A 17099-nucleotide genomic window follows, 5' to 3' on the forward strand; every position below is an offset into this window, starting at 1 on the left:
ACTTAGAAGTTTCTTTGTTTTTTTCCCCAATTTCCAATGTTATTATTGAGAACATTGATGCCATTTCTGGTTTTTTTAAAATTTATTTTATTTTTTTGGCCGTGCCATGTGTTAGTTGCAGCATGTGGGATCTTCGTTGAGGCATGCAGTTTTCTCTCTCTAATTGTGGCGCAAGGGCTCCAGAGAGCGTGGGCTCTGTAGTTTGCAGCACGTGGGCTCTCTACTTGAGGTGCACAAGCTCAGCAGTTGTGGCACGCAGGTTTAGTTACCCCGAGGCATGGGGGATACTAGTTCCCCAACCAGGGATCGAACCCTCGTCCCCTGCATCAGAAGATGTACTCTTCACCACTGGACCATCAGGGAAGTCTCCCTTTTCTGGTTTTTTTTTTTTTTAAATAAATTTATTTATTTATTTATTTTAGCTGTGTTGGGTCTTCATTTCTGTGCGAGGGCTTTCTCTAGTTGCAGCAAGCGGGGGTCACTCTTCATCGCGGTGTGCGGGCCTCTCTTGTTGCGGAGCACAGGCTCCAGACGTGCAGGCTCAGTAGTTGTGGCTCACGGGCCCAGTCGCTCCGCGGCATGTGGGATCTTCCCAGACCAGGGCTCGAACCCGTGTCCCCTGCATTGGCAGGCAGATTCTCAACCACTGCGCCACCAGGGAAGCCCCCTTTTCTGGTTTTTAATCCTTTTGATATGTCCTGTTTTAATTTCTGGGAACTTTTAAGATCTTCTTTTGTCTCTGATGTGGAATTTCATGATGATGTGAACTGAAATGATCTTTTATTTTTGCTGGGCCTCTGACATACACTTTCAATTTGGAAACTCATGTCTCCCAGGTGTGAGAACTTATTTTATATAATTTATTTTATAATAATCTCTGCATTAAAGTTTTCTTCGTTCTCTCTATATATAATTTCTATTATTTGCATGAGTCTCCTGGAGTAATCTTATATACTCCTCAAATTATCTAGTGTTCATCTCTTAGCTTTTTGCTATGCTTTCTGGAATATTTCCTTAATGTTATCTTCCAATTATTCTATTTTATTTTTAAACTTTGGCTATCATAATTTTAATTTCCAAGAAAGCCTGTTTTGAAACAGTGTTCTTTTTTTAAAATAGGATCTTGCTCTTCCTTCAAAAATGCAATAGTGGGACTTCCCTGGTGGCACAGTGGTTAAGAATCCGCCTGCCAATGTAGGGGACACGGGTTCAAGCCCTGGTCCAGGAAGATCCCACATGCCATGGAGCAACTAAGCCCATGTGCCACAACTACTGAAGCCCGCACGCCTAGAACCCATGCTCCACAACAAGAGAAGCCACTGCAATGAGAAGTCCACGCACCACAACAAAGAGTAGCACCTGCTCTCCACAACTAGAGAAAGCTTGCATGCATCAACAAAGACCCAATGCAGCCAAAAATAAATAAATAAATAAATAAAATGAAAAATGCAATAGCTTTTATCATAGACTTTCTTTTCTATCTATCTTTCTTTTTGCTGGCTTATTTGTTTTATTTTTCTTTATTTCATATTGGAGATTTTATCATATATATGGCAAACTTTTACAGTTTGTTCAGATTTAAGAGAAACATCAACGTAATTGGAAGCTCAATGTGAGGGGTAGAATTTCTTGATTAGAAGGGTTCATTATAGATGATTCGGTGGTGAACTGGCTTTTTTATTGAAGTTACCTCTATATTCAGAACTTACAGGTCCTTTCTCTGGGATGTTTCAGCTTATACACAGAAGGACCTTTCCATCTCTTTTTCAGGCTTATAAGATGCTGCCAGTGTTATGAAAGGTGCTTGGAGAGAGACCATTGGTTATCAATCCCCATATCTTCTGACAGCACCTCACCCTAGTAGTCTACTATGCCTGGTTTATGAGCCTAGAGCCTCTTATGTGCCATTCCTCCAAAGATGGGAATAGGTTTATAACTACTGTTTATATAGTCTTTGATACAATTCCCTTGTTTTGGGCCCCTTTTCTCTTCCCTACCTTCTGTGGTACCTGGTACTTCACATTCCTGATCCTTTCTGGGGTTCTGCTTGGCTGATTGACTTGCTTCTTGTTACTTTCCCCTTCAGTAAGCACTTTCTATCCTCTGTTTAGTCAGTTACCATTGCTCTATCTTTGTCACCCAACTTAAAATATTACGGGTCTGGGTTAGAGATGTCAAAGCCAGAGTTTGCGTTTTTACTTTTTCTTCTTGTTTTGGAACAATTTCAGAAAAGGAAGGAGGCAGAAACTCCTTTAATCTACCATCCTAAAATTGGAAGTTTGTTCAATTTTTCTGAATGGCATTGCAGCTTATTATCTCACTGGATAGTTTCAGCTATAAGCTACCATAATGATTTAGATATCTTTTGATTTTTATTTAAAATTCAAAAATCTGAAGAAACGTTCACTAAGAGATGGTTTCTCTTAGCATCTTAGGCAAGTTACAGTTTGGCTGTACAGTCTGTTGGCATTTCATTGCAAACAGTATTGGTCTCATTTTTCTGTCCTAAGATGCTCTGTTCTTTACATAAACAGCAGTAGAAGCAGTTGTTCTCTTCTACTGTGAGAGAGATTATCTCTTAGTAGCAAGTGGAGTGATTCATTCTCCGGCACATCTTAGAGGAGACTTTATTATTTGTGGGGGATAGAGTGTGGGGAGAGGAGAGTTCCAGCAATGTGTCAGATATTACACATTCTGGACCTACACAAAAAGAAGCAACCTCTTCTCCCACTGCAGTTTCAAAACCTAGAAGTAACACCTCACATCTAAGGCTCTGAGAAATCACATTATTCATAACAAGGACCATGATTCACATGAATGGAACAAAATGGAATTATCAAAAATAGATTTTATAGATTACTCTGCAGCAAAGATATCTTGTGACATAGCTTATAAACTGGTCATAATCATAGGTAGAACAATTCCATTGAAGTTCTAACTGCCTTCTCCTCCACCTTGACTGAATAACATTTATACTTCTACCATGGCACATCCTTGAAGGTCAAGGTATTTGGAAAACAGGTTTTGACATGAGGCCTCGTATGTCTTTTTTTTTTTTTTTTTAATTGTAGTCTTTTTGAAATGAGACTTGCTTAAACATACCTTGTGTTAATTGTGCTTATTTAACTGGTCACCTTGAATTATTGGGCATTTGTCATTTTTATGCTTTGTATATTGACCCACTATTATTTTTAGTAGCAATGATTCTAATAACTTGCAGAGTAGGTTAGAAGGGCTTCACATTTGATGGAATTTGAATTCCTACCAGAGCTATTATTTGTTTCAGATATGAGCAATATGATTTCAGTCCTTTTACCTAGGCAGTTTTTCTCCTTTTATTGATTTCCTGCCTCTCCAAGAGTAATAAATCCTTTTTAGGGGGCAGTAAACAGAAATAGACATTACAGTTTGGTAACCACTACTGTATTTTATATATATATACATATATATATATACACACACACACGTATATATACATACACACACACACACACAAAGCACACACACACAGTATCGAGTGCCTAATGTTCAAGGAGTTGTGTGAGGTGTTTTAAGGGATCTAAAGATGAGAATGTCAGATGCTTTCAGCTGCAAGTAACAATGACAAAATATATTATGGGGGCTTCCCTGGTGGCGCAGTGGTTGGGAGTCTGCCTGCCAATGCAGGGGACAAGGGTTTGAGCCCTGGTCTGGGAAGATCCCACATGCCGCGGAGCGACTAGGCCCGTGAGCCACAATTGCTGAGCCTGCACATCTGGAGCCTGTGCTCCGCAACAAGAGAGGCCGTGATAGTGAGAGGCCCACGCACCGCGATGAAGAGTGGCCCCCACTTGCCGCAACTAGAGAAAGCCCTCGCACAGAAACGAAGACCCAACACAGCCATAAAAAAAAAAAGACATATTATGAAGACATTAATACATATAAAGACATTTATTATCTTGCTAAAAAGAAATCCAGAGGAAGTCCAGTTCCAGGGTTGGTACAGTGGCCCAATGAGGCCTTTTAGCTTTTTGCTTAGCCATCATCAGTGGCTGGCTTTTTTCTTCAGGATTATATGTTAATGTTCACAAGATGTCTTTGCTCTAGATATCATGTCCTTATATAACCATATCCAATGGCAGAAAAATGGCAGTTTTCCCTCATCTATCTCTTCTCATCAAGGAAGAAAATTTATCTCAGCAGTCTCTGGGACATTTCCTTTGTATCCCACTGGCTCAGATCAAGTTAGGTGCCTATAGCTTAGCTGAAGGGAAGCTGGAACAGTATCTGTCATCTCCAATATATATTGTGGGAATTGTGTGTGTGTGTGTGTGTGTGTGTGTGTTTGTTGTTGGATAGGCAACAAATAGTATCTGTCACAGGGAATAAGATGAAATCTCAGTCCTCCCTCAAGAAGTTTTTTTGTCTCTGGGGCAGAAAGTCAAGCTGTAATTATATTACAATTTCTGTGTGTTAGATTCCTGCTCATACTCATGGGCTTCAAATTAACAATCCCTTTTAAACTGATCAAAAAAACAGCTCTAGGTACTTTCCCTTTGGAGCTGCCAAAGCTGTCCTCTTCCATTGTCCCCAGTTTTTAGTTATGAGATCTGATCTGGGCATCTTTTTCACAAGTGTTGTAAAGGAATGCAGTATCAATTTACATCACATGATTTTAAGTGACGTTCTCTTTCTCCAAAACGCTCTTGCCCTTCCATCTCCACATGCCCAAATCCCATTCACCTTTTGAAGAAAACTAAAAATAATCTCTCTCATTTATTTCATTTACTCAGCAAATATCTGTTGCATGCTTGCTGTGGAGCAAGCACTCTGCAAGTGCTGGGAATACAAGACATGAGTTTTGATCTCATGAAGCTTATAGTCAGGTGGGGAAGACTGACAATTAACAAAAACAATTAAGTGATGGGGAAGAATAGGGTACAATGGGAGGACAGGCAGGAGTACTTACACTCTTTGGTGGAATGCAAGCAGACAGAGAGGTCTTTTTGAGGACTTTTTAAAGATGATACCTAAAGAATGAGTAGGAATTGGGACGAGGGAGGGAGGTGCACGTGTTCAAGATTAAGAGAAATCATTGAAGTGAAAGTGCTGGTGAAAGCACCCTTGAAAAAGGCCTCTTTAATTCCTCCTTCTCCCAAGTAATTTCTCCGTTTGATGAACCCCATAGCACATAATATGTAACTTTTAGACCATAAGATCTCTAAAGATAAAACATATGACTTACACAGAGCACTTGATAAATATGATTTTGGCTTCAGAGGAGAATGAGGCCTTATATGTATCAACGCAAAATGCTAAGTTAAAACATTAAAAACACCTGAGGTAAGAGGTGGATTATATCACATCGCTCTTCAAAATGATAGGAATAGCCTCACCTACCTAGGTGATTACAGAGACCAAAGCAGCAGGGAAGAATTGATTCATAAAGTTCTGGAGGAAGTACAAAGTAATTATAGTTCCAAGCCTCAGATGTTACTTTAAAGCTATTTCAGGAAACATAATGAAAACCTGGTACCCATCAGAAAGAAAAAAATAGCCACTCATTTTTGTTTGCAGAGCTTTTCTTCTTAAATATTGTCTTGGTATTGGCTGCTCTTTGTGTGTACTAGGGTTCTGGGTTACTGTTGGGGCGAGCCTTATCAGACCTGACAAGCTACTTTTAAACTCAAGTATTAAAAAAGAAAAATCAAACATCCATGTCACAACTCAGGTTTCTACCATTTCATTTTAGATGCATGATCTAAAATCTTTCTGCTGCTTGGCTGAGAGGAAGTAGAAGTTAGTAAATTTTAATAGAGAAGGAGATTTGGGGTTATAGCTGTTGTCTTGATAGGCCAGAATAAATGAAAATTTAAGAATCTCTTTTCCTCCCCTTAATTTATTCTAGTTCATTCAGCAATTCATCCCTGGGTTTGAGAAGGCACTTGTTTGATCCTGCCATTTCTACAGCTAAGTAAACAATAACCCTCTAATAATGAGAAAATGTACATAAGTGTGTTTTGTGAATGGTAAGGCTCTATACACAAATTTAAGGACTTATTTTTTATTATTAACTTGGAACTATTTTTGATACCAGTTTTTAAAAGTGTCCTTTTCAAGGTCAAGGATTACTTTTTCGAATGCTGTCCCATCGTATGGTGAGTTGTGGCTGAAGTATGGTAAGGTGTGGATTATAAATTCTCTAATTTGATAATTCTTAACCTTTATTTATCTTTTATTAATAGATCTTATTTTTTTAAAGTTTTAGATTTACAGAAAAATTGAGCAGACGGTACAGAAAGTCTGCATATACTTCTCCCCATCCCCAGTTTCCTCTATTAATATCTTACATTAGTACATTTGTTACAATTAATGTACCAGTATTGATACATTGTAATTAACTAAAGTCCATATTTATTCAGATTTCCTTAGTTTTTGCCTAATGTCCTTTTTCTGTTCCAGGATCCCATTCAGCTTAAAACTTACCAGTTTCGTTATCATGTTAGTTATATCCACATTACACTTAGTTGTCATGTATTCCTGAGCTCCTCTTGAGTGTGACATTAACCTTCATTTTTTGGGTCATGAACTGGGTTGAAAATCTGATGAAAGCTATGGATTCTCTCCACAGAAAAATACACATGCTGCAGATGTCTAATTTAAGGGAGGCTCACCCACAGCAGATTCAGAAGCCCTGCTTTAGAAGGAATGGGTGATCTTTTTTTTTTAATTACTTTTTATTGGAGTATAGTTGATTTACAATGTTGTGTTAGTTTCTGCTGTACAGCAAAGTGAATCAGTTATACATATACATATATCCACTCTTTTTTAGATTCTTTTCCCATATAGGTCATTACAGAGTATTGAGTAGAGTTCCCTGTGCTATACAATAGGTTCTTATTAGTTATCTATTTTATATATAGTAGTCTGTATATGTCAATCCCAATCTATCAATTTAATCCTCCCCTCCCGTAAACCATGTTTGTTTTCTACATCTGTAGAAAGGTGATCTTTTTATTTTATTTTTTAATAAATTTATTTATTTATTTTTGGCTGCATTGGGTCTTCGTTGCTGCACGCGGGCTTCCTCTAATTGCGGCGAGCGGGGGCTACTCTTCGTTGCAGTGTGCGGGCTTCTCATTTTGGTGGCTTCTCTTTGTTGTGGAGCACGGGCTCTAAGCGCGCGGGCTTCAGTAGTTGTGGCTCACGGGCTCTAGAGCACAGGCTCAGTAGTTGTGGCTCACGGGCTCTAGAGCGCAGGCTCAGTAGTTGTGTACAGACTTAGTTGCTCCGCAGCATGTGGGATCTTCCCAGGCCAGGGCTCAAACCCGTGTCCCCTGCATTGGCAGGCAGATTCTTAACCACTACGCCACCAGGTAAGTCCCCAGGTGATCTTTCAATGTCTACTTCCCCACATCAGGGCCATGCTCTACCTCTAATTTGTTGTGTGACCTTTTTGCAACCCCATTTTCCTACCTGGGCCTCAGTTTCACCACCTGTGAAATGAAGGGTTTGGTTTACATGACGTGTAACTCCTTTTCTATCACAGTATAAGGTGGGGGTCACTTAGAACTGTTCATATCTGAGGAACAAAGGTTGGTAAGAGAAGACCAAGCCAGGTCAGGCTAGGGAAGTGGATGGGCTTATCAACGAGGAGGTTGTGGAGGTTCAATTGGGGGAAAAGACAAAACCTGGGTTCCACTTTATGGCTCTGCGGATTTTGTAAATCATTTCCTTCCTATGACCTTCAGCTTCCTTGTCTACAAAAATGTGGAGGCCCTGCTTCTGTTACAAAACTCCTGGGAGCAACAGTACCTAGTAGGGTATCGTCTGAGGAATTATAAGAAAGAAGATGGAGAAGGCGGGTGCAGAGGTGAAGGGCGGATCTGAAGACTGTGAGGAAGAGCTGAGGGCTCAGGAAAGAGGAACCTTCTGTACACCTCAGGGCCTTCCGACTTCACCCACTCTTGGGGTCAATGCCACCTCCATTCTGGCCCCGCCTTCGCCCCAATTCCCTCCCCTCCCCTCAGGTTGCGACGGGCCACACTTCGCATGGCCGCCACGGTGAGACGCTTTCCACCGCAGGAGGGCACCGCGCGCGCTCTGGCGCTGCCACCTCACTCGACATCTCTGCCCGCCCTTAACCTCTTCCGATTGGCTCATCCCGTAAGTGACATAAGTGCTCCTTATTCTACCCCGTCAGCTCTCCCAGGCTCCACCCCACCATCTCCCTGCTTCTCCCGACGCGAGGGGAAACCTAACCTCCCCACGTCTTCTCTGCCTGGGCGGAGCCGGGAAAGCAGGCTAAACCAGGAAGGCGCTGGCTGTGGCGCGCACGCGCACTCACGCACGCACGCACGTACGTACGCCGTGGCTGGCTGGGCGGCAGGCTCGCGCCCGGGCTCGCCCCGCGCCGCGCCACAGGCTCGCGCACTCAGCAGGTTGGGCTGCGGTGGTGGCAGCTGTGGAGCTGGAACGCTGCGTGTGAGAGGTCCCAGACGCGTCTGCGGCTCCGGCTTCGCCACCCTCGCCTCAGTCTCTGTGCCGGGTGCTGAGAGGGGAACGGCTCTAGCCTCGGGACCCCCGAGCACACCCCTGGCTGCTTCCGACACCGCCCTCCTTCCTTTCCCAGCTGCGGGCCTCGCTCGGTGCTAGGCGACTCCGAGGGGAGGCGGCGGCGACGGCTGCCTGTGAGAGGAGCCTTGTTCTCCAGCCTTGCTCCGCTGCCGGGCCCTGCAGGGGCCGAGAGAGCTCGGCGCCGACCCTTCCTCTAGCCTCCCCGTCAACCGGTTGGAGCGGCGTCGGTCTGAGAGGTCTCTGGGCTGAGGCGGCGGCAGCTCCTCCGGCTCCATCATGTCCGCGGGCGGAGACTTCGGGAATCCGCTGAGGAAATTCAAGCTGGTGTTCCTAGGGGAGCAGAGCGGTGAGTGCGCGGCTCCCCCACTCCTGGCAGCTGGCAGTGGCTTCCCCGCACCGCCCCCAGTGCGGCCCTTCTGTCCGCGGAGGCTCCCTGCGGGCCTCGCGGTCGCGCTTCCTTCCACCCCCTAGCCCTTGAGCCTGTTCGCCGACCCCTGTTAGCCACACATTCCTCTTCGCCATGATCCGTCGATCGGATTCTGACCCTTCCGTCCCCCACTCCGCCCGCTCCTTTCCCCGCAGCCCGGCCCTCTCCCGTGGATCTGCCTTCCCCACTCCTCACCCCGCCCAGCCCCAGCCTCCTGTCCATCCCTTTCTTCCTCGGGTCTCCGTCGTCTCACCGACCCCAGCTCCCTTCCTTGAGCCCCACCCTTGTTCCTTGCTCTGATCCCAGTTGCTCAGCTCGGTGAGGCCCACCCGGGAAGCCCCACTCCGGGGAACCGGCCCTCTTCAACCTTGCGCCGGGAGGGTGGGATCTGGGCGTTGTTTTCCCCAGAGGCTTGGCCCCGAGAAGTGCGGATCTTATGGAAGTGGGGGAGGGGGTCCTAGGAAATTCTTGGATTGTTTTCACCTGGGTGGGGAATGGGTCTGGGTTATAGAGGATATATATCTGAATTGGAGGCGACTTGATGGAATGGTTGGGGAGTGAGGGAGTGGCGGCGGCAGTAGCGGTTTTTTGCCCCTTGGGTTAGGCTGTGGCCTGTTGGAAAACCTCGTTTTCTTCTCTTGACTTTCATCCCTGGCGATTCTTTTGGCAGCGTTCATGCTTTTCCAGTCTCTGCCAGATGCTATGTCATGATCGTCTTACTTGGAATTTTTCACATCTCACCTCTCCTTTTTCTGCTTCAACACGAAGCGCAGTGTCTGATTCTCCTCACGGTGGTGCAAACAGGAATTACTGGAGAAATGTTAATTATTCCATTTCTTCTTGAGTATTTTCCAATTATATATTCAGGATTCCTTAGGGAGAGAAGGCTTTAGAATAACGAACATCTTTGTTTTGTAGGGTTTCCTTTGGGGATAGGGAGTAACAGAGTAGAGAAGAGATAGATTCATCATCCAGTTATCTAAATTCGATTCGAATATATAATACCATTTTGGCTAAATGATTCTTTTATGGTTAATATTCCGTAGTATCTGATGAGTGAAATTGTTATCTCATTTATTTGGTCAGGCTCCTGCTGTCATTGTACTTTGTGTTGGGTATAAGGTTCTAATTTTCTGATGGCTGTCTCTAAAAATTACATCTCGTGGTAATTCCAATTTTATGCTGTATTATGCAAACTTCACACTCTGCAGTTTAGAGATTATCATCCTCCATTATTTTTCTCACACTTTTCTTACCTTTAAAATTGAGACATTGAGAGATTAGTTCCTCCCGAGTCATCAGACATTGAGTTACATGGTAGGTGTTTTAGGTTAGGCTATAGAAGACATTTATTTCTTTCGATTGGAAAGAAGATAACTGATATAAATTCAGAGCTCTTATTACTGCTCTGAACTATTTATACTAATTTGTGTGGCATCAAAGTAGGTTAATAATAGTTGCAAAATTGCTTCCAGTTAGACCTGATAAGTTGTCTTTCTCCCTTCATACATAATCTTTTCTCCTTGCCTTCTTACCAAGTCTCCTTTTTGCTTTTTTTTGCTATGCAAATATAAACTTGTTTCTTTAAGTAACTTAGTAAGATCTATGAGATTGATCCCTGTCCAGGTATTTTATGACAATTTCAGGACAGTGACATACATAAAATACAGCCTATTGGTTATTATTGATAAATATGATCTAAAGTGCTTATTGTGCACTCAGGGATGTTATTGACTGCCTTACATTGTGATGCAGAGCTATTTAGTTTGCATGAAAAATCCATTAATCTCTGTCCTAGGAAGTTTTTAGTATGAATAGAATCATACTTGATTTCTGTTGAATTTCTTGAGTATTCTAATTCACATTGCAGAGTTTTTTTTTTTTTTTTTTTTTTTTTTTTAAATTATTTTATTTTATTTATTTTTGGCTGCGTTGGGTCTTCATTGCTGCACACGGGCTTTCTCTAGTTGCAGCGAGTGGGGGCTACTCTTCGTTGTGGTGCACAGGCTTCTCATTGCGGTGGCTTCTCTTTGTTGCAGAGCATGGGCTCTAGGTGTGCGGGCTTCCGTAGTTGTAGCACGCAGGCTCAGTGGTTGTGGCTCGCGGGCTCTAGAACGCAGGCTCAGTAGTTGTGGCGCACAGGTTTAGTTGCCCCACGGCATGTGGGATCTTCCCAGACCAGGGATTGAACCCATGTCCACTGCATTGGCAGGCAGATTCTTAACCACTGCGCCACCAGGGAAGTCCCCACATTGCAGAGTTTTATGGCTTCTCATTTCTTAGTTTCTTCAAGTCTTTACTAACTCCCCTTCCTTCCACCATAATTCCTGAAGCCATCTTAGATTTTTTTTTAAGTAGACTTGATTTTTTAGAACAGTTTTAGATTTACAGAAAAATTAAGAAGATCATGCAGAGGTTTCCCATATAGCCCCACCCAATATCCCATATTATTAACATATTAGTAAGGTACATTTGTTACCATTAATGAACCAGTATTGATACATTATTAACTAAACTCTATAGTTTATTCAGATTTCCTTAATTTTTATTTTTGTCTGTTTCAGCATTCAATTCAGGATACCACACTACATTTGGTTGTCCTGTCTCCTTAGGCTCCTCTTAGTTTTTTTAGTATTGTGTTTACATGCTTTTTAACTCTGTGGAACTGTGAGCTTAATTATCTTTTGAGGCTACTACATTGCTAAGTAATATACCATCCAGTAGCTTTGGAAAGACGGATCTCTGTTTTCACAGGCAGTGTCTGTAGTTTTCGTATGCATTAGCAAAGGTCTGTAGAGTCAGTGTCATCTTGTTTTCTTTTTTTAAATTAATTAATTAATTAATTTTTGGCTGAGTTGGGTCTTTGTTGCTGCGCGCGGGCTTTCTCTAGTTGCGGCGAGCAGGGGCTTCTCTTCATTGCGGTGCGCAGGCTTCTCATTGCAGTGGCTTCTCTTGATGCGGAGCACCAGCTCTAGGCGCGTGGGCTTCAGTAGTTGTGGCTCACGGGCTCTAGAGCATAGGCTCAGTAGTTGCGGCGCATGGGCTTTGTTGCTCCGTGGCATGGGGGATCTTCCCGGACCAGGGCTTGAACCTGTGTCCCCTGCATTGGCAGGCAAATGCTTAACCACTGTGCCACCAGGGAAGCACAGTCCATGTCATCTTGATTTAACTCTTCATGAATTTTTTATTTTTAGGTTTTAGAATTCCACAGTTCAGCTTTCAAAGACTAATCTGTGGCAAAGCCTTGTTTGTTTCCTTAATGGCATTGACCACATTTCTAATTCTTACTTGTGTTTATTTTTGTCTATTTCCCACAGCAGAGTGCAGGTCCCATGAAGATTAAAAATTGTTAAATTTTTTGTTCATTGTATCCCCAGTGCCTAGAATAATGCCAGGCTTGTAGTGGGTACTCAGAATAAATGATGGTTGAATCTAATAGTAACCAAAGCTAGTAGTCATCTTTGTTATGGTGAAGTCTGCATTTTTTCCTTGCGCATTTAATAGTTTAACAATAACTCTTTTTATTGGCCCCACATGCAGCTTGTGGGATCTTAGTTCCCCCACTAGGGATTGAGCCTGGGCCCCGGCAGTGAAAGCGCTGAGTACTAACCACTGGACTGCCAGGGAATTCCCAACAATAACATTTTATACTTATATTATTTGATTGTATATAGAGATACTCCAGATGCTCGAGAGCAGGGATTCCAATAATTTATATATAACCTTTATGGTGTAACTAAAAAAAAACAAAAAAACAACAACTGACCTGAATTTTATACTTTTTTTTTGAGTTGGACAAAATTAGTTTTGTTTTGTTAAAGTTATTTTTAAATTATTTGCTATTAGTATAGCACCTAAAAGTATGTCAAGTGATTATTAAAGACATGTTCATGGAACAGATTTGAAGTTAGGTAGACTATTTAGCTTTTCAAAAACTTAAGGTTCTGGGACCTCCCTGGCGGTCCAGTGGTTATGACTCCACGGTTCCACTGCAGTGGGTACTGGTTCCATCCCTGGTCGGGGAAATAAGATCCCGCATGCTGCGTGACACAGCCAAAAAAAAATAAGGTTCTGTATTCTATAATGAAGATGAATTGTTTCAGTATATGAAGCCTCATATTGAATTAATGATACCAGTCTTGGTAATCTTCGTGTAATTCTTACAGTTTCTTTATATTTCAGTAGTATACATGGTTTAATAAAGAAATGTTGAAATACACAGCTTGAACCTGAAGTTTCTTTAAGGAACCTCTTTTGTTACCACCTTTGGCTATTGTCTTGAAATACAGAGGCAATGTTAGGAATGGTTTAGAGTAGAAGGTAATACTTACAAACAAATGTTATGAGTTACAAATTAGGAAATGTAATTTCAAAAAGGAACACATACCTGGCCTAGTACTACTTATTTTTTCACTTTTTATTACCTTTTTAAAAAAATTTTTTTATTTATTTATTTATTTTATTTTTGTTTGTGTTGGGTCTTCGTTTCTGTGCAAGGGCTTTCTCTAGTTGCGGCAAGCGGGGGCCACTCTTCATCGCCGTGCGAGGGCCTCTCACTGTCGCGGCCTCTCATTGTGGAGCACAGGCTCCAGGCACGCAGGCTCAGTAGGTGTGGCTCACGGGCCTAGTTGCTCCGCGGCATGTGGGATCTTCCCAGACCAGGGCTCGAACCCGTGTCCCCTGCATTGGCAGGCAGACTCTCAACCACTGCGCCACCAGGGAAGCCCTTTATTACCTTTTTTACATCAGTTCTTTTGAATTATAACATGCTGTGTTGGGAAAAAGTGTCTTAATGTCCGAGACTAGGAATACTGAACAGTTTAGATTGGCTAGATCAGTGATCTTAAACTTTTTCTTCTCAAGAGCCCCTCAAGATGCTCTTACAAATTGTTGAGGCTTCTAAAGAGCTGTTTATGTGGTTTATATCACTATTTACTGTGTCAAAAGTTAACTGAGAAAATTGTTTAATATTTAATTCATTTAAAAAGAATAGTGTTAAATCCATTACATGTTGACATAATTTTAATGAAAGAGAACTGTTTTTCAAACAATAATTTAGTGAGAGAGTGGCATTGTTTTACATATTTGCAAATCTCTGTAATGTCTGGTGTATTAAAAGTCATCTGCTTCTCACAGCTGCTTCTGCATTCAGTCTCTTGTAATATCACACATCACGTAGGCTCTGGAAACTCCACTATACACTCACGAGAGAACAAAAGTGAAAAAAGCCAAATAACATCTTGATATTATGAAAGTGGTTTTGACCCTCAGGAGAGTAGTGGCCCAGCCAAAGGGTCCTGGGGATCCTGGGAGTTGGTGGGCTGCATTTTGAGATCTGCTAGTTTCTAGATGATATTAAGCCATTTGTATCTTGTAGCTTCATATTGCATTTATTTATTTTTTTAACATTTATTTATTATTTTTGGCTGCGTTGGGTTAGTTGCAGTGCTCGGGCTCTTCATTGTGGTGCATGGGCTTAGTTGCCTGTGGGATCTTAGTTCCCCAACCAGGGTTTGAACCCACGTCCCCGGCATTGGAAGGTGGATTCTTAACCAATGGACCACCAGGGAAGTCCCCATATTGCATTTAGAACAGTCAAAGGGAGTTTTTTCCATATCTTGTTTTGAAGTCTTAAAACTAATCAGTACAGCTAGTGATTACGAGCACAGAGCCTGGGTTTTATATTTTAGCCCTGCTCACTGACCTTGGGCAGATTATTGACTTTTTTATGCTTTAACTTCCTTATCTATAAAATAAAGATAATAGGACCTATCATATAGCGTTATTGTGAAGATTAAATTAGTTAATAAATGTAAAGCATTTAGAAGAGTGCCTGGCACATGTTTACTGAAAACTGCTACTCTGTCAATTATCAATAGTTTGTATATTTCTTAAGAGCCTACTCTTAAGAAATATACATTTCATCATGGAAGAAACATATAATACCTAATACAATGTAGTGCAGTGAGTGCAGCTGCTTTGAAAAGTAGAGTTAAAAGATACAGAGAAGTGACAGGGGAGCATGGAATTTCAGGGAAGGTATTGACACATTATAAATATGACTGACTAAAAGTTTAAGGATCTTCTAGTTGAAATTCTTGATTTAGAGCATTCCAAAGTTGGAGGAGACTTGAAGAAGTCACCCAATCCATTTCTCTTAGGGCTTTAAACTGGATTGCTATTTTTCCCCTCTAACTTTATTTTTAACAGTTAACACAATCACATAGTTCACAAATCAAAATTATGTAAAAAGATATACTTTCAGAAAACTTACTGCTACCCCTGTTCCTGTGACCTCATTCCCCACCCCCTCCTCTATTAATAATTATATATATATACTATTTTCTTATGTATATTCTGGGATTTCTTTATGCAGACACAAGCAAATATGAATACAATTTTTTATTCTTCCTTACATACGAGGTATCAGATTTTATTCTGCTTCTTGCTTTTTTTCCCTTAACAATAACTCCTAGAGATGTTTTCCCATTAGTACTTAGAGCACTTTCCCATTCTGTTGTTTTGTTTCTAAATACAATTTTTTTGATTTAGAATAGTTTTAGATATACAGAAAAATTGCAGAGATAATATGGAATTCCTGTATACTCTACACCAGTTTCCTCTGTAATTAACAGCTCACGTGTACATTTTTCACAACTAATGTACCAATATTGATACATTATTATTAACCAAAGTCCATATTTTATTTTGATATTTTATTTCGATTTCTTTAGTTTTTTTCCTAATGTCTTTTTTCTGTTCCAAGATCCCACCTAGGATACTACATTTGATTTAGTTGTTAGATTTCCTCAGGCTGTTCTTGTCTGTGACAATTAAACTGGACCACTCTTAAGTTACTTCATTCTAAGAGATCTCCAGGAGAACATATTATGTAATTTTTAGTATTAAACTTCCCTGTTCTGAAATTCTCAAATCTATTCCCTTACTATTGTAGTTAAGTTTTTTCTTCTTAGGTAGGCAATATATAGTGATAAAGACAGCTCGAGAGACAGACTTTGGTTCTAATCTTGAACCCCGTGTTTACAGTGTGATCTTGGACAGTTTATTTAACCTTTCTAAATTCTTTTCATTTCTGATATGCAGTACTAACCTGGCAGTGTTGTCTTCCCCATCCTCTAAATATAGATATTATACATTTTGGTTAGATCAGTATTTAATCTTCACATTATTGTTATTAGGTAATGGTATTCACAGCTGAGCTGTGTAGTATACTGATTACTTGTACTATATTCCATATTTTTTTTTTTTTTTTCCTTTGTGTCACTATTTGACTTCCTTTTTTTCTTAATTATCTCCAAACTCTTTACCAGTAGTGTAGATCTCAGTTATTTGAATGCATCAGGTTTGCCTGGGACATCTCTCCCAGAACCTTCTGACCTCTTCTAATTTATACTGTTGTATAATAGTTACCCTCCAGAATTGATGTACAACTGTCAACGTGTGATGTCCTTTACTTTCATTTGGAGGATTTCCTTCTCTCTTGTGTTGGATGGATCCCTTGTTTCTCAGATTACTTTTTTCTTCTTTGTTTTACTCATTACGTTGAATGTATCCACCAGTAGGTAGCTTCCTAATAAAGGGAACATGAGAGGAAGTTTTTTGAGACCTTTATGTCTGAAAATGTGTTTGTACAACCTTTACACTGACGTTTGGTGGGGTTTAGAAATTTGGGTTGGATATATTCTTCCTTCAGAAATTTGAAGACAAATGTATTGCCTTGTAGAGTCTAGTATTGCCATTATGACTCTTGGTATTTTGATCTTTCATAATGATGTGTTTATTTTCATTTTATGTGCTGAGTAATAGGTATAAATATTTTCAAACTGGAAACTTAAGTTGTTTATTTTCAGGAAATTTTCTTGACTTAACTAGTATGATATTCTCTTCTCCATTTTCAGTTCTCTGGAATTCTTATTAGACCTCCTGGATTGATCCTCTAGTTGTATCTTATCTTGCCCCTTTTTCATTTATTTGTTTCTGTTTTAATTCTTAAAAAATTTTCTCAACTTTCTTTTACCCTATTACATTTTATTTCTGCTATCATTTTAATTTCAAAGAGCTCTTTGTTTTCTGATTGTTTCTCTCTATAACATCT

General features: G+C 40.9%; 1 protein-coding gene across 2 annotated transcripts in view; it reads left to right on the plus strand.

The window, feature by feature from the left end:
* The first annotated feature begins 8359 nt into the window (after positions 1-8359).
* RAB6A (RAB6A, member RAS oncogene family) overlaps positions 8360-17099 on the plus strand; it is a 78968-nt gene continuing 70228 nt past the window's right edge. Inside the window, exon 1 of one of the 2 annotated variants that reach the window (XM_036860512.1) lies at positions 8360-8902. In XM_036860512.1, coding sequence (XP_036716407.1) covers positions 8833-8902 — 70 coding nt within the window. In that variant the 5' untranslated portion in view covers positions 8360-8832. The remainder of the gene's footprint in view (positions 8903-17099) is intronic. The other variant, XM_036860511.1, reaches the window with a different exon arrangement.

This window comes from Balaenoptera musculus, chromosome 8 (genome assembly GCF_009873245.2).
Source record: "Balaenoptera musculus isolate JJ_BM4_2016_0621 chromosome 8, mBalMus1.pri.v3, whole genome shotgun sequence".
Taxonomy (NCBI): Eukaryota; Metazoa; Chordata; class Mammalia; order Artiodactyla; family Balaenopteridae; genus Balaenoptera; species Balaenoptera musculus.